We start from the raw sequence: 22,984 nt of genomic DNA, 5'->3' as shown, positions 1-22,984 counted from the left end.
TTCTTTCTGACGTTTCACCAGCATGCTGGCGAAACGTAGAACGACGAAGAAACTCTACTAGCACATGGCCACATAGCCCGAAAACCCACAAAAAAACTTGGATGCCGGCCATGAAAGCTTCGACTTTACAACAAACCCATAATAATATTTATATTCCGCTTAATCACTCGGCATCCAAGCGGATTACAATAATAATAAGATAGTTTAAATTCTAAACAAAAAAACCTATCCCTCTCCCCTCCAGTATAAACAGAAACGATGTCTTCCAGTGTATATTTCAAAGCAAATGCTTTAACAAGATGGACCATTCAGCAGAAATAAGCCTAAATGATCAGTGGCTCTTACTCCCATGGAAGTAATAGGTAATAGAAGTTGTTTATGATTACTTTAGGCCATTTCAAAATAACACAAAACCACACTAAAACACGAAACTCTCCATAAATCCTATAGAAATTCTATAGCATAAGAAAAGAGCTAAAATGTAATAACACAGATCTGAAATGTGTAGAGTACTGTATGGTTGTCATTATAATGTAAAAAATATAAGTGCATTAGAAGACAGTACCTAAAATGAAACTGGGCCTGTTACAGACTGCCAAAAATAAAGCTGCTTCGGGTCTCTTGGAGGTACGCTGTTTAAATGATGCATGGGTCCTAAGAATCCGGAAGCGCACCAAAGCTGCACTCCAGTGCTTAGGAATGGCAGTGGGCTTTGGCGCGACCTCTGGACTCTTCGGACTATGCATCACTTAATAGCCATCTCTCCAAAGAGATCCAAAGCAGCTATTTGGCAGTCTTGTAACAGGCCATAGTTATAAAACTGATCATAAAATCTATACGAAGGTTCAAGATACAAAAATGGTTTTAAGAGACTAAAAACAAATGTATTACACCATTAAGATGATTATACATAAAGTAATAAAATATGAACATGACAGCATCCACACATAGATTCTTCATCCCCTCTGCAATTTATCCCAATAGACCCCCACATACCTTACTCTTGATGTATAGCTTACGTAAAAACCGAGCTGTGAAATAGCTATTTTGAATCTTGGCCACTCATGAGTCACGAGATTCTGGAATGGTCCCAAAATATGTTCTTTGATATTAGGGACAACCGATTACTGATTTCTTTTCGTTGGTATCAGATTAACTACTTGAATTAAAATATGAGCTAAATCCTCAATTTTTGGTCCCACAGATAACGGTCCACTCATTGGTGTGTTTATCACACTATGCTCTTCAAAGCGACTATATTCCCGTGTGACTCCTCTAGCAGCTCTGTTGCATGACTTGGATTGGCAGTTTTACGGATGCTGAACTTCTCTGCCTGTGAGAATTCAAATACCCCTCCTTAAAACTGCCAATCCCAGATGCAACGGAGGCCGCTAGAGGAGTCACACGGATAGTACTCATTTAAGGTCGTCTGATAAACACCTTAGTAGAATACCATGGAAGTAGTTACAGGATTGTAGTCTGCTTCATAAACTTAATTATGGCCACTTTATTGAATGTGCTTTCAGTGGAGCCTTTTGGGGTGGGTGGGAGGGAAGCATATGAGAAAGCAAAATATATAAACTCATGGTGGCATGGACTCTGGATTCCCTTGTAGCCTGACTATTGCAGCCTCATGGTGTACTTTATGGTTGTTGAAATGATCACACACACCCCTCCCAATGTTCCTGCATTCACATACGGGCATATGGTTAAGAATTGAAATGAAATGATAAGATTGCCTTTTCTTTTGAAGTGGTTACATTGTTCAGACGCTGAATGAGTGCATGGCCGCCATTTGCACTTGCTGTTGGCTTCAGCAAACACAGCCATGGGTTTAGCAACAAATCCCCCATGATGCTACCATCAGCCCGGTCATCTCTATTGCTAAGTCACCCCTTGAATGAAGGTGGAGAAACACTGAGGGCAGGAAGATGAAACTGTTCCCCCAGCAGTCCTTACCATGGCCAGACGGGTTGGACTGGAGGCCTTTGGGGTATCTTCCAACTCTATGGTCCTTATGCATTCTAAAAACCAGAGAAGCGTAAGCAAGACAAGATTGGGCGGTTATCAACCCCCCAACCACCCCCGCCTATACAAAGCCTCTCTCTAACACACATTTGCATGTTAATGTTGCAAAGAGTCCATTTCCCCTCACACACACACATCCATGGTTCAAGCAGCCAGCGGCTTCATAAGATTCCCATAACGTAGTCGCATTCCCCAAAAGTTCAACCTAAAATATATATCTATATCTATATTATCTATCTATCTCCCCCAATTTGAAATACATGAGAGGGGGGAAAATAAATGAAACTTATTCTACTAATCTCTTATTATCATCATTATTATTATTTATTATTCATTATTATTATATTATTATTTAATATACTACCCCACAACTTTTATTTAATTTTATTCTACTATTTGTGTGTGTTATTCTTATTTTGTCGTGTATGTAATGTATCTCTTTTGTGTATGTTATTGTGTGTGTTCTATCGTTTGTGTGTGCTATTTATAATTAGTGGCTGTGTGTATTGTATCTATGTGTGTGTGTGTATGTGTGTGTGCTATGTAGTATTATCTACTGTTTGTGTATTAATAATGTGTGTGTGTATGTCTACTGTGTGTGTGTTGTATTCTCTATATGTGTGTGTATGGTCTGTGTATTGTTATATATATGTGTGATGTGTATGTGTCTTCTGTATGTATCTATGTTCTTGGCTGTATGTACTATATAGGTGTGTGTATGTTCCATGTGTGTATGTTTGTGTATGTATATATCGTGTGTGTGTATGTGATATGGTACTGTTCTATTGTTGTGTAGTCTATGCTTTGTGTGTTGTGTATGTGTGTGTAGTATATTTTGTGTGTTGTGTTGTCGTGTGTGTGTTGTGTCGATCACACCACACACACCCCTGCCAAGCCCATGTTTCAGGGTCCGGGTTCCTTTTTACTTCGCCCCCTCTCCTCTCGCCGCGCTCCCAGATCCTCGGATAACGCGGTTGGAGAGTTTGACTTAGGACCCCTGGCAACCGGTTACATTCCATGCCAGGTGGGCCCACCTTGGGCGAGTCAGCCTCAGGGATGGCTCTGGGCAACAACCTGAGCTATCTCAGCCCCCTGGCCAAGGTCCAAGCCCATCCTCCATGGGGACTGGAAAGCCTCACGTCGGGCCGCCAAGTGAGGAGATAGGCAGCCATGAGGCGGGGCTGGGACAGCAGCTGCCACATGGCGGCGGTGGCCTCCTGGGTCGGGGTGTGGGATCCAGGGGGCGTGGGCTTCGGGGGGGGGTCTCTGTCCTGGGCCCCCTCCTTTCTCCCCTGGGACTTGGATGGCGAAGCGTAGGCCTCTGTGAAGCAGGTCCTAGAGCCAGGATCCCAGCCATAGCAGCTTCATCTCCTGAGCAAATTCCTCTCAGCGACCAGCCTGGACCCCTGCCTGCAGCAGATCCTGCAGTCGCGGGCCTCGCTGCTCCTGGAGAAATTCGGGCTCTCCAAGGACAGCCATGCTCTCACGACGATCACAGGTGAGGACACCCCCCCCCCTTGTGAAGGGCTTCAGGCGTCCACAGAGAACCACAAGGGGAACAGGAGTCAACAGGCCATTGCGGCAGCAATATTTTAGGCCCAATGCGATCTTGGGCTTCATCAATAGCGAGTACCTTATATCTCTAGATTCAAGGGAATAAGTACATCGTACCATTCTATTCCTGCTCTGGTCAGCCCCACCTGAATATTGGTCCAGTTCTGCGCCCACACCAATTCAAAAGACAATTGCAGAAATATGGCGCGTTCCAAAGGAGGGCGACCAACATGGTGAAGGGTCTGGAACCCATGCCCTAGAGCCGAACGAATAAGCGGGGCTGTTTCGCCTGGGCAACAGACGTTACAGATGGTGATACTGATGCCACTGTACTATATTTACCTAAGGCTGTCCTAATGAGGAGGGAGCAAGCTGTTTCTGCTCGCCTCCAGAGAACAGGACCCAGAGCAATGGATGCAAGCGACTGGAACAGAAGATCTCACCTCAACATAGGAGAAACCTCTTCCTCCTAGACCGGTCTAAACAAGGCCTGGAGCACCATCTCTGTACCAGCGATTGCTTTGATTGATTGAGACTGGGCTTTTGGCTGTGAGCCACTTCCAACTCTTATGTTCTATGATCCTTGCCTTGTGTCTGCACGCAGAAAATAATCCCTTTGGCCCCACTTTAACTTCACTGGCGCATGCGTTGGACATGCTGGAGTGGTATTCCATTGAGGCACCCATTTCCGCCACAGAGAGCCAGACCTTGACCCATTGCAACTCTTCCTCCCTTGCTTTCACCAGTGGCATCTCCTAGGGCTGGTGTCACCCCTGCTCACTCATGGGTCACCCCCCCCAATGACTTCCCATTTCCACTCCTTACAGAAACCTTACAATGCTTTTTTTTTTTTTGCACCAGTGTCTCCTCATACAATCGTAATTCCCACATATCCCCCCCGGCATTCATGCTCAGGTTGTGCATATCACAGAACTAGCAACATCTCATTAATTTCATAGACCCTAGCAGTTGGAAACGGCCACAAGAGCCATCCGTTCCACCCCCCCCCTTTTTTCCATGCCGGAACGCTCAATCAAACCCTTACCCGACAATTTATCAATCACCTTCCAATTTTCAGTGCCTATAGCACAGCCTCAGATTGCATTTACATAGACCTCATGGAGGTTTTTTTTTTAAAGAAAAACATTAAAAGGCTCTTTTAAAAAAAAAATCACTATTTTTACAACCATATAACAAAATTCAAAATTTACATTTTTAATTTTAATTTTTTAAAAAACTTGGGGGGGCTCTCTTTTCTCCTTCCCACTGAGTTTTCGCCCCCACCCCCACACTCTCTAGAGCCTCAGGGATTGACTGCCTCAGCCTGTTTTCTGCCCAAAGGCTATAGTTTGAGGAAAGTATCGTGGGTTCAATGGTTAGTCCACAACCCTGCTAGTGATGCCAATGGCTTTCACCACCTTCTGTGGAGTCACTTTCCCAGCCCCTTCCCTTCTGGATCTGTATTTCTGAAGGGTCACGTGAAATGGTCATGCTAGGGTGGTTGCAGGGGCCCGAGGACATGTCTCTTTGCCTCCCTACCTCCAATAGCCTGGCAAACGCAGTTCACAGTGTTGGACTACAACCCAGGAGTCCAGGTTGCAATTCCCAGCTCGGCCAGAACCCACTGAATGGCCTGGGCAAGTCACTCTCTCTTCAGCCTCAGAGGAAGGCCATGGCAACCCCCCCCCCCCTGAAACCAAACTTGGCCAAGAAAACCCTGTGATAGGATCCTTAGGGTCACCATAAATGAAAGCAGCTTGCATGCACACATAACTTAACAACAGTAGCTATTCACCTGAGTGAAGCTTTCTTTCCCCCTTAAATTCAATGGTGTATTTGGGCCCATGTTGGGTTTCCCTCTACCTCTTCCCTTCTACTCCCAGTTTGCTTTTTCTCTCTCACCTAACTGGCTGCTGTGCTGCTGGACCCATTGTGGTGCCAGTGCCACTCGCCAGCATAGGTCCAGTGCTTCATCAACACGGGCCACACCCACACTGCAGAAATATCCAGTTTGGCCCCACTTTCAGTGTCAGCTCAATGCTATGGACATTACTGGGAATGGTAGCAGAGCGCTCTGGTGCCTCAACCATAACAATTCCAGAATTCCACCTCATTGAGCCACAGCATCTAAGTGGGGTCAAACCAGATATTTCTCCTGTCATACTGTCCAGGCATTTGTTGGAGACTGGCAACATTGTCTCTCACACTAACTTTTTTGACCCCTATGGCTGTTGTGACATGATTATTGTGCTTTGCAGTAACATGCAGTACTGGAAAACAGGGGTCTTGTATACTTAAATCAAGGATTAAAATGCTTCAAGGCAATTGTGTACACACCAACTTTAATGATTATCATCAGTGCACACTCGGCAAGACCTGCGTGGCTGGGGAGGGGGTGTGTGTGTGTGTTGGATTTTTGCCCAACAACTTTGAAACTGTGTAAGGACATGAAATTTATTGTGAAAGGCCGTCTTTCAACCACAAGCAAGCCATACTGCACAGATTATCCTGGAAATGCCAGTATTTTCGCCCAAACCACCCCAAAGGTTTATAGTGACATGTTTGTAAGGTGGGGTCAACATTTTCTGCATATTTCTAAGAATATTTTCCCCTCAAGAGTGAAAAACTGATAAAGAGAATACATTTACCTAATCCGAACATCAAAGTTGTAAACATGTGAACTGAAATACAGCTAAGCACATATTTTTGCAGACATATGTTCAAGCATTGCTAAAGATCAGATGTTAAATATTTTCAGTGTTTTCCTTTTTCCTGTTAAAATTAAAAACATATGCTCTCAGGACGAGGGGAAGGCAATGGCAACCCCTCTAGAGCAAATCTTGCCAAGAAAACCCCGTGATAGCTTAAGGTCGCCATAAGTCAGAAAAAACATGAAGGCCACACAACAACAAAAATGCTAGGTATGGAGTTTTAAATGTGTTAAAAAGAAAATAATTCAAAGTAAATTACAAATTCACATTATTGATCATTAAACATTTTAATCCAATCGTAGGCCTTTTAATGTCATTGGGATAAATCCAGATTCGTTATTCTTGAGAAAAAAGGCTCCTTCTTTTCACAGGAGACACCAGGGATCCAATTGAAGCCTCCGGAGGAGGCAAGAAGCAGGGAGACAATTTACTAGTATAACTAGGATTTAAAGAAAACCTTTTGAAACAATTTATACAGTTTGTTGCTTAATGCAGGGGTAGGCAACCTTTTGAGCCAGGGGCCGGGTTGCTGTCCCTCAGACAACTGGGGGGCGAAGCCAAAAAATAAATAATTAAATAATTTTTTAAACAAATTAATATACTAAATAAACCAGGACAAATGTAGGACAAAATTTTCAAATGGAAGGCACTTTAAAAAAAAATGGAGGACACGTGAAAAAATTTGCTGATTTTTAAAAAAATGTTAATCAATGCATTGTTCTGAGGCTCTATAGGACAATTGCCCCCCAAAGGCCCCGGTGGCAATCGGTGGCAGGACAGGCCGGGGGCCGGTTGTCCCAAGGCCTTGCCGGGCCGCATCGGCCCGCGGGTGCCGGGTTGCCTTACCCCTGGCTAATGTGTCAGATGGCAGCTAGATCAGGCAGTGTTGTTAACACGTTTCCCTTGCCCAGCAAGCAGGGACATAGCTAGGATTAGGAAGGGGGGGGTCCAGACTTAGTGCCACCATTATAATGGCTTGAGGCGGCGGCGCAACAGCACCACACCATTTCATTTTTCTCATGGAAAGGGGGGTCCGGCCCCAAGAACCCCCCCCCCCGGCTATGTCCCTGCAGGAAGGCTCATGTCAGTTGTTAGGGCACAAGCCACACCAGGCAAATTCCCCTGCTCAGGCTGCATTCTCAGACTTTACCCTTGTGACCCCTTTGCCACCAACCTGCGGATGTCACGGGCGCCTCCCCCACTTTGTAGTATAGGATAAAAATCTTTGGGGGTTACAAACCGCCACTTACGATGCACTCCGTGCGTGCTAGTTAGGAAGGGGCTGGTAGGGTTAGGAAGAGTTGCTCCTTCCTAACCGCACTGGCCCAAAACGCACGGAGGTCGTTCATAATAGCGGTGCCCATCCACAGGGCGCCGCCCATTTTGAACGTCGGATGCTAGCGTCCGACCGTGTTGCGTTGACAAGTGATGTGGAGGGCACACTTCCCCCCCCCGCGGCGCCCACTTCCGCCATTTTGAAAAGGAGCGCCATTTCAGCGCTCCTTTTCGCTGCGCTGGGAAGCCTCATGGTCTGGCCACTGGGCTTCCCTCCGCCAGCGATGGCACGGCGGGAGAGAACGGCCCGCTTGAGGGCAGTCTGAACACCCCCTACCTTGTTTGTATTAGTGTGCATATTCACACATTCTTGGTATTCTATTATTTTAACATTTATAGGAAAAATAACATTGTAGAACCAGATTTATTTAAATACATTCACTGTTTATGCAGTGTAAATTTGTACATATTAAAAAAAGTTTGAAAGAGGCGAGGGGCAGTGTCTGAGAAAACACTGGTTTAAGCCTTCAGTGGCTCTCTTTCATTTCCGTCAGGCTCAGGTAGCAGAACTTCCCAGATTTAATGTGCTCCACTGTTTCTACTCTTTACTGCTGTTGTTACACAAATGTTAGCAAGTCCTAATACAAATACTTCCCTGTAGCAGAGTCTTTCCGTGAATGGTGCTTGGATTTTATTTTTACAGGCATTCTCCCCTGTTCATATTTCCACATGGGGTCTTTAAGGAGAGACTATTCAAAGCTCTACTGGTCCCAGTTGTGAAAGCGGTTGGTTTTGCAGAAACGTGGTGGGGCTGTGCTAAAGAGTGTTTTCCATTTATTTTGTGGATGGGTGGGGCCTAGGCAAGATTTTGTGGAGTAACAATGGAACTTGCCTCTACTTCTAGTCTTTCTAAATTGGTAAAGCTATAGTACGCAATAGTTTATTCTTCCTTCAGATGTGTTAGCATTTGTTACTTTCTGCCTCACAGGCAGGCTGGGCAGATCTTAATCCTGTGATCTTAATTTACTTTCCTGCAGCTTGGAAATTGTGCCAACTGCCAGAGTAAGATGGAAAAATCCTGGAATTAAAGATATGGAAACGTCTCTTTCAGGACCCACGAAACCAAACTAAACTCACATAGGAGGACATTTGAAATGCTGAAGCTTGTCTAGGTCAAACCAGCACTCTGAGTAAACCCTTGAAAGTAACACCTCTAGTGTAGACCCTAATTACAGTGCTCTGGGCAGCGCTGGCTATGCTGATAGCAGCAGTGCTGCTGGTAGATCTCCCATGTCGACAAGCTTTTGTTGAGGGCCCACGCAAAGGTGCCAAACAGCTACTTGGCAGGAGCTAGTAGTAGTGGGGGGGGTGAAACTGGCCAGAGGACCTCTCAGAGACAATGGCAGTGGCACCACAAATAATACTTGTTAGTACTGTGGCAGAGGGGAGCACAATAAGTTACTATAGTAGCAAATATTTGCATAGTATGACCAGGCACATGGTGCCTAATTCTTTATTTCCTAAAACGGCTGTAGAATTCACTTTTGTAGATTATCGCAAAACTTAGATTGCCTTTCAGTTCTTAAACCCTGTTCATAATCTTCCAACATCTCCTTACTGGTTTGGGATGGCACTGGAGGAGAATGTTTGACAGATGGGACAGCCAATTTTAACTCCTACCTTGTTGCTCTATAGGTCTCAGGGCAGCATTTTCCTCAACTCTTGTGTTGATTGCGACTTCCTTTTTTATTCTTTCAGGACTATGATGGGCTCATTGTCGGTCAGCAACCAAAGTGACTGCGAACATCATAATCTGCTGCGAGAATTGCAGGTCCATTGGGAGAGAGCTGGTCACTGGCGTTGCTAATGTGGATGTTGAGGCTGCTCAAGGAAGGGGATCCTGGTCCATGAAGTAAGGTGCTGAGCTATCTCTCAGGTGGGGCCGATGGGGTTCAGAGTTCAGAGGCGAAGGTTGTATGGGATTCCTGCCTCTGCTGTGTGCTAGAGGGGAAGAAAAACCTACAACTCGAGACTTCTAGGGCTGGTTTTGTTTGTCTGTCTCCTCGAGGTGAATTTCCTTCCCCCAGTAACAAGAAAAAAAATGCGCACCGGCCTGGTGAATAAAGGATACAACTTTATAGAAAGAAAGGCTTTTTGCCTCCCACCAGAATTCTGAACAGAAGGGGGGGATGATTTTTGGCCTGTACAGTTTAGTACGAAGGTGCCAGGTCATCCTTACATTGGGCAGTGCCATACGTAACATTTATTCCCATCATTTAACCGATAATTACATACCTGTATCCCAGGCTTGATGTCAAAACTGACTTTACACCAGGCTAACTCTTAAACTTTGCTATCAGAGGCCTTAATACATACTGGCCGGGAGGAAGCGGTGCCTAAAAATGGTGTTAGGGTTCCGGAGCATGGTGCTGTGCACTCCAGAACCCTAGGAATTGGCCCCAGGCCACGCAAAGTGGCGGTCTGTACTGGCCTTATATTTTATTGATGCTTTTGTAGTTTTAATCTGTATTGTTTTTAAATACATTGTAAGCTTCTTGAGTCCCATATGGAAGAAAGGCAAGATTTGTGAATAAAGAACATCAGTTCAATCAATTTTACGATACAATCAATCAAACAGACATCACAATAAATCATCAATTGTAGGAGTAAGTAATATAGTTAAGAATTCAATTATAAACTTATATTAAAAGAAAAAAAGTGAAATTTAAAAGTATAAAATCATTGTAAATATAAAATTGTTATTAAAACTTTAAACAAACTAAGGGATTATAAAATATTTAAATACCATTTATGCCGACATCATTGGCTTTTTATTTCCGATAAAGAAAAGAACAACAACAACAACATCGTTTTTAATGGGTTTTTTGGGCTATGAGGCCATACTCTAGAGAATTCTAGAACATGACCTCATAGCCCAAAAAAACCCACAAAACACTATGGATGGCAGCCGTGTGAAAGCTTTCAACTTCACTCCAAAAACATTCTCATGGGACAGTGAAAGTATAATAGAAGCTGCGTATTCCTAGCTCCAGGGAACACTATGACTTTTCTAGATTTGATGGTTTGTCCGTCTAAGTCAGGACAGCCTACTCTGATTGACAGCACTTTGCAGGCTTTTCAGTAGTGCTTTCTTATCACCTGCTGGCAGGTCCTGCCTTTTTTAGCAGACAGAAGTTGCTCGTGGTTAAATGTGGGACTTCTGCTGACAAAAAGCTTTGCTGTGGAACTGTGGCTCTCCTGTTTCAAGCCCCAAAAGGCTTCCTGACGTCTGGGCTTCAGAAATTCATTTTGTGTAAATAGGGACCTGGCTGAGGTAGTTTTTATATTTTATTGTTAAGAATACATGTCATCTGCCCACACAGTAGCGGTGTATTAAAACTGTATTTCAAAAGCCAGTTTGCAAAGCTATTTCTCTTGTTCACTTAAATCCTTCTCAATATTCCCTTCCCCTATATTATGTATAGCACAGGTGGGCTGTACCCCCAAAGCCTCAAGCCCTCCTCAAATTAAAATAAAAATACTGATGGTGCCAGCAACTCCCCCTCCCCTCCCGTATTTAGTGCTAACCACATTTCTCAGTGGGATATAACAAAGTGTTGCTTGTACTTGGAAACCAAAGAGAAAGTTTCCATCCTCCTTCTGCAAATGCACTACAGAGGAAGGAAAGGGTGCAGCAGAAAGCTCTTGTGGCTCATCCTATAGTGTCTAATGTGGCTTAGCACATATGATTGGGATGGAGTGTTTTGTTTTGTTTTGAACTACAGCTTGCAGAATCCTTAAGTGACCAGTGGCTATGCTGGTGTGGAGGATTTGGAATTGTCCCCAAATTAGAATGTTTCTAAGTCTAATTTAGCATTACACCCCAGTGCTTCCATTAAAAGTAGAGTAGGCAGTGTAAGTAGGGAACAATCCACTATGTCAGAGCTGAAGGCAAAAGTTGTTTTTAGGAGAAATGGTGGGTAGGAACAGAAGGAGCCCTTGCTTTAGAAGAGCAAACTGTATTTTGTTTGCACAGAATTTCCCAGTATGTTTTCCATGCTGCTTATTACGGTGATTAGACAGTTTGTTATGTGGTGTTTGTTCTTTCCCTACACATTCCATAGTATAGATTTCTTTACTTTTGTTACCAAAGCAAATATTGGTGTAGCAAATCTATCATGTATGATTGCATCCTTCAGTACAGTTAACTCTCACATCAAGGAGTGGTTCTGTAAACCAGTAATGCCCTCTGTACCCAATAGGGTCAACTGCATCTCTATAGTAAGATGCGTAGTGTTTTAAAAGAAGAAGAGGGCTGTGGAGGATATTGTCAGTGCTTTTTCTAACCATAATTATTTGGCCACTGCTGTGGGCCCAGAAGGCATGGATTTTGGCTTGAAAGCCACAGGTCCCAGAAGCTTTTAAAGCACTATTTCTATCACTCCTGCTGAAATCCTTCTCTCTGCTTTGCTCCTCAGTACACCACTGGCAAACCGCTCAGTGCTGCAGAGCTGACATGTTGAAGATCATGAGCCTGGCCAGGTAAGAATATGGCTTTTGTGAAGCAGGGAGCATCCCAGCAAGTCGTTGTGAATTTCCCTGATGTGAGTTCTGCCTTCAGTTCAGAGAATCTGGGAATATATCCAGCCCTACAGTTCCAGGTTCCATATTTAAACATTACATACAGACACATGTAACAGAAGCTAAGATAATCATGTTTTGTTGCTGCATAAAATTTATAATATAATATAATACTAATTAACAACAACAACAACACACAACAACTTTATTATAGCCCACTTCTCTCTTAGAAACAGCCGAAGCAGCTACATATTAAAAATTTTCCATACAAAAATGCCATGCAATGCATGTTCCTATTTCCCCCCCCCACTAAAAAAGGATTAAACATATGTACTTAAAAACTCAATTAAGACAAACACAGTTTAAAATTAGTTAGATTAATAAAGCACAAATGGGAAAGGGGTACATTTTGGCTGGGTGTTTCTATTGGGAAGGCCTCCCTGCCAGAACAAATCCATCTTGACAGCTTCTCGGAAGCTGTTGAGGCTTAGTATTTGACAGAATCTCCACTGCAAGGCCATTCCACAATCTGGGAGCGCAGCGGAAAAGGACCTCTGGGGTAGCAGTCAGTCTAGTCTTTTAACTGAAAATAAATTCCCTCCTGAGGTCTGAGTGTGTGGGGTTGATTATACGAAAACAAAAAGGCGATCCCTTAGACGGAGGGAAGACCATGGAAGAACAGGATGCTTTTCTCTTATCTTGCTACTGAAACACAGCCCTGCCGCCACCCTTGTTTCATTGCAGCAGATAAGCCCTGACAAAACATGCCATGAATTACTGGGAACCTGGTCAAGAGGAAAAAGCAGAAGTGGGGAATGTGTTTTACAACACAATTCTCTCCTCTTCATCTGCTTAAGATCTGTTATACACTGTTTTTCTTTTCCTCTACAAAAGCACTCTATAAGTTTTGTTAAGCTTTTTTTCTGCCTGGGCCCCAGACCCCATTTACCCCTCATTCTGGCATCCTTTTCAATGACGCATGACCCAAGCTCCAGTTCGCGCCAGAATCGGGGCATAACTATAATTGTTGCTTATTGTAATAATAATAATGATAATAATAATAATAATAATTTATTTATATCCCGCCTTTCTACAAAAAGCAATTGGGGCGGCTTACAAAGTTAAAATATACAGTCCAAACCCTCAACCCACCCACCCCGTAAAATACAATTAAACAGTGTGGAATTAAAAACATACTTAAAAAACAATACAATAACTGTGGTGAAGTTGGAGGTCAGCAGTTAGATTTTCCTTCCGATGTCCGGAGAACTATTCAGGAAAGGCCTGCCGGAAGAGATCCATCTTTATAGCTTTTTTAAAGCTATTTAGGGTGGTAATATGACAGATCTCGTCCGGCACGCCGTTCCACAATCTAGGAGCAACAGCTGAGAAGGTCCTCTGGGAGGTCGTTGACAGCCTAGTTTTACAGGGCTGTAACAGATTTTCCCCTGAGGATCTAAGTGTTCAGGGAGGATTATATGGACGGAGGTGGTCCCAAAGATAGGTTGGACCCAAGCCATGATAACCAACACCTTGTACTGGGCCCAGGAACTGATGGGCAGCCAGTGAAGTGATCTTAAGATCGGTGTTATATGGTCTCTTCTGGATGTACCAGAGGCCAATCTGGCTGCCATGTTCTAACAAGGTTAATATAATCTAAAAAACTTTATCTGTTGCCCTGGATCTTCTGGGAAGATCTGAGGCCTTTAGTTTCTGTGTCTCAGTGGCTGTCAGCATGGTATGGAAACCTAAGATGGGTAGTTTGTTGTGACACCAGAATGCTCTGTCAGAAGGCTAAATATCTCACAAAACTACAAAGCCCAGAATTCCATAGCCTTGAGCCATGGCAGTTAAAGCTATGTCAAACTACATTATTTCTGTAATACAGATCCAGCCAACATGCCATGGAAAGATAGTGATATATTTAATGCCGTTGGTGGTGGGGCTCATCAGGTTCTGCTAAAACGGAGACTATAATCTTTCAGGCAAATCCCACAGGCTGCAGCTTCAATGAAGGAAGGGAAATGGGATCGCAAAAAGGTGAGAGGCTGGTGCTTTCTTTGTCTCTTGCTACCTTGTGCTGATGCTGGGAGAAGGGGAACACATGCATACTGAGAGTTTGTTCACACTGCTGTGTACATTTTGCCCTAGTTCATGGGAATGGAGCTTCAGGGGAAGACCCTTGCTATTCTAGGTCTGGGCAGGATTGGACGAGAAGTGGCTATCCGGATGCAGTCCTTTGGCATGAAGGTAAGAACCATCTTTAGGGATACCATCAGTTGATTTCTAGAAGAAACAAGCTTTCTGCCTTGGCTGCTGGCTCCTTGTATGTGAGAATGGGTGGGGTGGGAACAGTCTCAAATGTTTCAAAGAACTTGTAACACTCGTACTCTCTTTCTCCCCCCCCCCCCTTCCCCATGTTGTTAGACTATTGGCTATGATCCCATCATCACTCCTGCGGAGTCTGCTACGTTTGGTGTGGAACAGCTGCCTTTGGAACAGATTTGGCCACTGTGCGATTTTATCACAGTCCATACTCCACTCTTGCCTTCTACCACAGGTAGGGGCCTGCAAGAAGGGATGTTCTCCTGGGATGCTGGACTCTAAATATGTGCGCACTGTTCCCTGCTGGAAAGTGGAAGGGGCATGTGAGACTACCGCAGAACCCATATTCTGGCTGTTTGAGGGATTCAGGGAGGGGAGCAAAAGTATACTTGTTTATTGAGAGAACAACACAACCGCTTGGGGATAGGGAGGAAACTGGAGAAGTAGAATGAATTTTGCAGATGGGAATGCAGATCATAGTTGTGAGCCAGGGCACAAGAACATAGGGAAGGTTGGCTCTGAACTTGTAGTGGTTAGAAAGGGGTCCCGCTCAATGAAGGGGGGGGGGCGAGAAAAGCTGGAAAGCATGAAGGTCTTCAAAAATAAACAGGTGTTTACTTGGTATAATCCTGCCTCTGCTTCTCTTGAAGAGAGGCAAAGATTTGGGGCTATTCGTCTTCATTGTAGCTTCAGAAACTTCCATAGGAATTGCTTTGTAGTAGTAGTAGTAGTAGTAGTTGTGTGCCTTCATATAATTTCTGATTTATGGAGACCCTAAGGCAAACCTATAACAAGATTCACTTGGCAGAATATTCTCAGAGTGGGGTTCTTCTGAGCCTGAGAAAGTTAGGCTTGCCCAAGGTCACCCCATGGGTTTCCATGGCTGAACCCTGGTCTCCAGATACCGAGTTAAATGCTGAAACCACTACACCATGCTGGCTTTTGGTCATTGCTTATGTACTGTCAAACCTATTTTTGTACTATTGAGGACTACAATTTTTTAACACAACTTGGTTTCACAGCATGATTCTTAGAGATGGTTCTTTTGTGAGACTCCATCTGATAATGTCTCCATTTCAATGTGCTAAGGCTGCAATGGATCTGGAGGCTGTCCTCCTCTTTCACTGTCATTTCCTTTCTAGGGCTTCTGAATGACTCCACTTTTGCCAAGTGCCAGCATGGGGTCCAGGTAATCAACTGTGCCCGAGGAGGCATCGTGGATGAGGGGGCCCTTCTGCGGGCCCTCCAGTCTGGGCAGTGTGGAGGAGCAGCCTTAGATGTTTTCACAGAGGTGAGCCTTTGGGACATGTTTTTCCCCTGGAGCTCCTCAGTGTGATGGTGGTGATGGGATCAAGGAGTGTTTACAGTGCCTGAAGCCCACATATAAACTCATCTTATTTTTGCTTCATTGGGCTGATTAAAATTCTAATAAGGGAAGGAACCATCTAATCCAACCCACTGCCATAGAGCAGGACTGCAACTCACCCACATCCTTTTCATTAATGGGTTTTCATGACCAGGTGTTTATGTGCTATGAGCAGAACAGCAAGAGGCTTGTGGAGAAATGCTCCAGTTGATGGAAGCATGGAGAGTGGAAAGGCTGGAATATTAAGGATGCTTCTAGGCAGAATAGCTGAATATTCTGCACGTGCTCCTTCTGAACAGAGACTGGAAAAGGCAGTATTCTAGGTCATGCGCTGAGCTCAGTGATTCCACCATCCACTTTCCCCATTCATTTCCTTGAGACAGCAGTCAAGGTTACACAGAATAATCCAGTTTTTGCATCATTTTGTGTGGGAACTTTTTTATTTTTATATTTAAAATAGCAATAGCACTTACATTTGTATGCCACTTCATAGTGCTAAGCACTCTAAGCAGTTTACAATCTGTAAGCCAATTTCCCACAGCAAGCTGGGCATTCATTTTTCTGACCTACAAAAGGATGGAAGGCTGAATCAGCCTGGAGCCCTGCAGGATCAAACTCACAACGTTTTGGCTGCAGTACTGGCATTTACTGTATATACTCATGTATAAGTCTAGAAATTTTAGTCTAAAAATTGACCCCAAAAACAGAGTTGACTTATCCACGGGTCAATATAAGTGCTGTACTTTAACTCTTATTTTTTTAAAAGAACCATCTCCTGGTGTAAGTCAAGAGTGTAATCTATCCTGGATCCACCTCTACTCTCTCATCCATCCAGCCTTTAGTGTGAACACAAACAATTGTGCCTGCTGGAATTTTCTACTTTTCCTTTGCTTTATCCTTTAGATTCTTTGTTACATGCCCCTAAGTTTTACCCTCGACTTATCCAAGGGTCATATCAAAATCCATAATTTTGCCCCCAAACCTGCCCTCGGCTAATACATGAGGTTGACTTATAGTCGGGTATATACGGTACCGCAACCACTTGACCACCAGGGCTCATTTTTCCGAACTGATTATTATTTTTTAAAAAATATGTAAACACTGAACACGATAGTATATAAAAGAAGAAAAAACAAAACATATATGGAAGCATCAATACAGGATCCAGTATCATGCAGTGGGAAATGACTAAGCAAAGGGTATTAGAAATATATTATCAAAGAGAGTTTGTATATGGCAAAAGGACCACAGAGCATAGAGGATAAAGGCAGTAACCTAAAGTGGGTGGGAATCCTATATCCCTCCAGATTGTAACTCCCAACATTCTTTACCACTGGCTATGGTGGCTTAGGTGGATTTTCACCACTAATATAGAAGAAATAGTACATACTCTTCCCTGATGTTTGCAGTGACTCAGTGGCCTAATAAATGGAGAGGTGATTTGTCAAGTAATGTGGTATCTCATACATTAACAAGGCCCTAAAGTTGTCCTAGTAATGAAAAAGTAGTAAGTGAAGTTCCTTCAGTACAGACAGAATACATCCACAATTTAATGCTCATTTTAATACCTTTTCCACCATATTTCGCATCAGCCACAGCATCCCTACCAACTTCAAGTGACACTCCACATTGAGTACATTACAATAATCCAGTTGTTGGCTTAAACCTGGGCCTAGACAATGACATTTTGCAGCTCAGGGGTTTATGGAGAGGAAGCAGAGCCTTCTAACCAGCCTGGCTGTTTCATCCCTAATAGGAGCCACCCAAGGACAAGGCCTTGGTGAACCACCCAAACGTAATTAGCTGCCCTCACCTAGGTGCCAGCACCCGAGAAGCTCAGAGCCGCTGCGGCAAGGAGATTGCCATGCAACTTGTGGACTTAGCCCAAGGAAAGGCACTTGTTGGCATTGTGAGTTCTGCTCTTAAATTGCTTAATAATTCTTGATTTACATAGTGTATTTTAATTTGCAAACATAAGATTAATCTTCAGCTTCAGTCTGTATATTGTTCTATTTCTAAGATTTGAGTTAGCCCAAGGAAAGCTACTTGTTGGCATCATGAGTTCTGCTCTTATGGTAAATTGCTTAATAATTCTTGATTTACATAGTATATTTTAATTTGTAAACATAAGATTAATCTTCAGCTTCAGTCTGTATACAGTGTGCCCACGTCATATGCTGAAAGCCATGCTGGGAGAAGGGGCAGCACGTCCCATAAGGAATAATGGGGCATACGCCCGTGGTATGTGTGCACCACTGCACTGCCACATCACCGCATGCACAAGCCCCATTCATTTAAATGGGGCTCAAGCATAGGCGGAATTCCCTTTACGCAGGGGGTCCAGAACGGATCCCCCATGTAAAGGAAGGGCAGACTGTATTGTTCTGTTTCTATGATTTGAGTGATAAAGAAGCTCTCATTTTGCTAAGTTGCAAAAGACCTATCTTGCAAAGCTCTATGCTCTTTAGTTTTGCAAAAGTTCTGGAGCTGGTTAGAAAACAAAAATACAACAGAGGTGGCTTGCAAAGCAATGTTGCTGAATTACAAAGTGCCTGTTAAAAGGCATCATACTCTGTTGTGGGAAGCGTCTTCTGCATGACTTAACTGCCAACACTGTTTTGTTTTTTTAGCAAATTATTGTAACAATGGAATTGGCGAACATATAGGCAAGACTGACTGATCAAACTGGGAAGGAAGATCAACTCTCAAATGTACTTTCCCACCCAAAAGTGGATCTTGTTATGGGTCACAGGCCCCATACAGACTGCCAAAATAAAGCTGCTTCAGATCACTTTGTAGGTATGCTGTTTAAATGTTGCATGCATCCTAAGAGTTTGGAAGCTGTGCCAAAGTTGCACTCCTGTCCTTAGGACTTAGGATCGTGGCTTTGACACAGCTTCCAGACTCTTAGGACGCATGCATCATTTAAACAGCATAACTCTAAAGTGACCTGAAGCAGCTTTATTTTGGCCTGTCTGTATGGGGCCATTGATAGCTTTAAAGAAGATCTTGGTTAGAACTTGATGAGGAAAACCCCCATTCTGAAGAAATGTGTTCCTGGGTCTTTGGACATTGTCTCTGAAAACTGAATAACTGGAGAACCCTGGATTTCTCCGTTAGGGACAGTCATCCTGCAATCACTCTTATGCTCATGTTCTTCCTTCCCTCAGGTAAATGGGCAAGCTCTCAGCAGTGCATACGCACCCCAGACCAAGCCCTGGATTGCACTGGCTAGAGCTCTGGGAAATGTGTTGTGTGCACTGGCCCACCAAGTGAATGGCGGCGTGCAGGTTGTCACCTATGGTGAGATGAGAGACCCAGGAGTAGCATCACACTCCTTTATTGGTTTTTTACATACAAGTTACTTCACCTCTCTGCCTCTGTTCTCTCATCTCTCCTTAGCCAAGCAATATGTGTGTAGTTAGGCTTTCGTTATAATACTTTTTCTGAAATCTTGCCACCCACTCCCCATCTGCTTTTAAGCCTATTGCTGCTGCACAGATGGATAAAATGCATTGTTATATATGAAAATCAAGATTCTCAGGGAGCTGAATTCTGCATCTGTTACATCATTGTGTACATGTGCAGCATCACAGAATACACAAGAGCTCTGCTTATTTTTCTTTTTGCTCTAGTGGATGTACTCCAGCTCTCCTGACACACTCTCTTTTTCTTCTCCACTCTAGCCTTTGCACCTTCTATCTCAGCTGCTTTCCTCTGTTTGAGAAAGTATTCCTTATTTCTTGAAATTTCCTTGTCTAACAAAAATTCCTGACATACACCATCATAACAACACAGGTTTTTCCTATTTCTATTTTCTGTGTTTCTTTTTATTAAAAAATACCTTCTCTGTTCTTAGTCTTTACAGCAGCCACTCTCTCTTGCCTTTCAGTGGTGTACAGAGAAGAAAGTCAGTGCAGGATGGCATTTGTGAAGTATGCTGCAATTCCTGCTCTTACCAGGGCAGTTGACTTTTCACTGACTCTGCTTCTGTCCCCTTAACATCAGCCTGACCATTAACTGAATGAAGCTTCCCCCATGATTACTTCCATGTCAGTCCAACTGCATCTCCTGGTATGGGATCCAAGGTGCTTTGTTGTTGTGTGCCTTCAAATTATTTCCAGTTTATGGCCACCTTAAGGCATAACCCTATCTCATAACCCTATCTCAGGGTTATTATGGCAAGATTTGTTCATAGAGGGTTTGTCATTGCTTTCCTCTGAGGTTGAGAGGGTGTGACTTGCCCAAGGTCACCAGTGGGTTTTCATGGTTGAGCAGGGACTTGAACCCTGGTCTCCCAGAGTCATAGGCCAACATTCAAAGAACTAACAATGCTGCCTGTCCCAAAATAGTTTACAACAAATTAAAACAAGTACAACTAAAAATCTTTATTTATTAATTAATTTTGTAATTAATACAAAAGTTAAAAACAGTTAAACAAGCAACTCTATTAAATATTGTCACTGAAGGTGCAAACAGGTAGAGCCAGGGAAATGAAGGCCCAGTACACACGTGCCAAAAGAAGTGTGGTGCTGCCAATACTAGAGTTTGGGGGCATGCAGCAACCCCATGCTCCTGAACCTTAGTATGTACAGACGCCAGCATCATGGTGGCCTCCCATCCATACTGGGGCTACCATGATGCCACCATACAGCGACCAGATATCAGCAGCAGGAAGTGGCATCATGGCGGTGCCCCTTCCTGCTTCTGGCATAGCAAAAAAGAAGCCGCTCTAGGCGGCTCGTGTTTTGCGGCGTGTCTGTGTTGCAGGATGCTGCATGTGGATGCTGAAGCACAGACACGGGGCAAAGATGGGCAGCACGGTGTACTGCCCTGAAGAGAGGGAAATGACAGATGGCTGTAGTCTCTTACCTTCTCAACTACACACTGGCAATTGAAGACTGTATCTACAGCACCACCAGTCTAAGCCTACTCTTTGTTTTGTGATCTCTGCCAAAAGGTCATTGTAAATGGGTGGGTACTGCTAGGATCAGAGTTTCCATTCTGCTACTATGTGTCAGTCAGGTATTTTGTAGTGAGGAAAGGACTGAAAACAGTTGTGGACAATTATTTTGGTTATTTGACCATACCTGTCATGTTCACTAGGCCCAACCTTGCAGAAGGCAAGTAGTTACCTAACTCCTGCAGTAGCAATGGGACTCCTCAGAGTAACTACACAGAAGGATGTGAACCTTGTGAATGGACTCCTCCTGGCACAGGAAGCTGGGCTGAAGGTACATGGACTCCTCCATTTTTTTCCTCCTAGTTGATGTCTTTTGTAGGGCCCTTTCTCAGATTTGCTTAGAGGATGCTGCCAGCACTTTTTTCCTGACATAATTTTCTAACTTTATAGCTACACAACAGATAGAAGTCCAATGTGTATATCCTCTTCAGCATGGATATGTAGCAGGCTGTGCACACTGAATTTCAGCCTGTCCTGTGGTAGCTCTCTCTGCGTTCACAGAGGTCTGTAACAGCTCTAGAGCTTTGGCATTCTGCTTCTTGTCTCCATGGTAGAAATTGCTTACCTCTATGCTGATAGAAGGGAAAACATGGAAGCATATCTCTTCACCAGTGGAAGGCACTCTACCAATTTAATCTGTTTTCCCCACAGATCACCACCACTCACAATAAGGAGAAGCCCCCAGGTAGTGAAGAGGGGCTGCTGAAGCTGACTGCTGAGGGCACCCCTCACACCTTGGTCGGCTCAGTGCAAGGCAGCATTCCTGTTCTCCATGAGCTCAGTGGGGCAGCCTTCAAGCACTCGGTTCCCCTCACTGGTACACTGCTATTCTACAGATCCAGGGCCTCCAGTGGCAGCCTCTTGCCAACAGTCATCGGTAAGAAGAAGGACTCCCTCCAGCCCACCCTCCCACCCCCTCAACATGATGTTGTCATAAACAGTTGGTGCTAAACAAGTCCTTGTTTCTGAACTGGAGCTGAGGAAGGTCATGCACACCTAATCACCAGTGCCACTTCTCTTTCTCAGAAGTGTGTTTGCTGAGGACTTGCACAGCTGGTTTGGAGTTTCATCTACCTTGGGTTGCTGGTCTGATAGCAGCAGTTCCAGCTTTTGGGGGGCTGTTCATCTAGTAGGGTTGGTACTTCTATAGTGTTTCCTAGCAATTCCTGTCAGCCCTAACTAGCCTAGCCAGTGGGGACAGTTCACGGAAGTTGCAGTCCTGCAACAAGTGGACACCTGTAAACTACCCACCCTTGCCCTAGCCTGTGTCCAAAGGACTGTAAGGATACATGGGTTCTGTAGCTATAGTCTCCCTTTCACACACATGATGTGATGAAGATCATGAGGACGGTTTGGGATTAAAATATGGGGAAATGACTCCAAAATGGAATAAGAACGAGTGGAAAACTCTTGAGAATCTCCATGTGAAGAAGATATTCTTAGCCCAGGATTCAAGGAAAAATGTGATCTTCAAGGGGCTTATGTAGAGAGCTGATCTAGGCAATGGGGTTGAGGCTTGGACTGATTATTTTGCTAAAACCTTGGAACGTTCCCTCAGGAAGATGGTCAGACCTGTCATTTGTTATGTTTGATCTCTGTGTTTTCAAAATTGACTGACCGGGTGGGAATATGTGGCTCTCTGGATGTTGTAGAGCTACAACTCCTGTCAGCCCTAGCCAAAATAACCAGTGGTGAAGGGTAAGAATTACAATCTAACATCATGTAGAAGGCCACATATCCCCTTTCTTCCTTTACTATATTCTATTTCCTGAAGCTATCATTTTTTGTCTCCATGTAATTTTTTTGAACCTGTTTCAACCAGTTTTTATGTGGTTACAATAACCATGTAAAAAACGATGCCCATCCTCATATCCTAGGACTGAGTATTGTTTAATTTGCAGGACTGTTGGAGAAGGCCAAAGTGGAGCTGTTGTCATACCACCATTCTGGTGCTGTGACCGGACAAGAATGGAATGTCGTGAGTGTGTCTTCTCCTCTACAAAGCCTGCAGGAACTGAAGCAACATGTGACAGAGGTTATTCAGGTTACACCTTAAGATGTGGTGAAGAACCTGCAATTTTCCTTCGTGTAAATGTTACACATTCCAATAAAAATAATTTGTGGAAGCTGCCTGGTGTATCCTTGAGCCACAAGAGACAGTTGCCCTGCCTAAACTGAAAA

At 43.9% G+C, this 22,984-nt stretch overlaps 1 protein-coding gene across 1 annotated transcript in view; it reads left to right on the top strand.

Moving 5' to 3' along the window:
- PHGDH (phosphoglycerate dehydrogenase) overlaps positions 1 to 22,929 on the top strand; it is a 50,243-nt gene extending 27,314 nt beyond the window's left edge. Inside the window, exons 4-12 of the mRNA XM_042462147.1 lie at positions 14,135 to 14,189; positions 14,301 to 14,399; positions 14,577 to 14,709; positions 15,617 to 15,765; positions 17,597 to 17,749; positions 19,011 to 19,143; positions 20,947 to 21,074; positions 21,455 to 21,680; positions 22,705 to 22,929. Of these exons, the coding sequence (XP_042318081.1) occupies positions 14,135 to 14,189; positions 14,301 to 14,399; positions 14,577 to 14,709; positions 15,617 to 15,765; positions 17,597 to 17,749; positions 19,011 to 19,143; positions 20,947 to 21,074; positions 21,455 to 21,680; positions 22,705 to 22,859 (1,231 nt within the window). The 3' untranslated portion in view covers positions 22,860 to 22,929. The remainder of the gene's footprint in view (positions 1 to 14,134; positions 14,190 to 14,300; positions 14,400 to 14,576; positions 14,710 to 15,616; positions 15,766 to 17,596; positions 17,750 to 19,010; positions 19,144 to 20,946; positions 21,075 to 21,454; positions 21,681 to 22,704) is intronic.
- Positions 22,930 to 22,984: the final 55 nt, after the last annotated feature.

This window comes from Sceloporus undulatus, chromosome 4, assembly GCF_019175285.1.
Source record: "Sceloporus undulatus isolate JIND9_A2432 ecotype Alabama chromosome 4, SceUnd_v1.1, whole genome shotgun sequence".
Taxonomy (NCBI): domain Eukaryota; kingdom Metazoa; phylum Chordata; class Lepidosauria; order Squamata; family Phrynosomatidae; genus Sceloporus; species Sceloporus undulatus.
The sequence above is the reverse complement of the archived record's forward strand: the minus strand, read 5'-3'. Positions and strand labels throughout refer to the sequence as shown.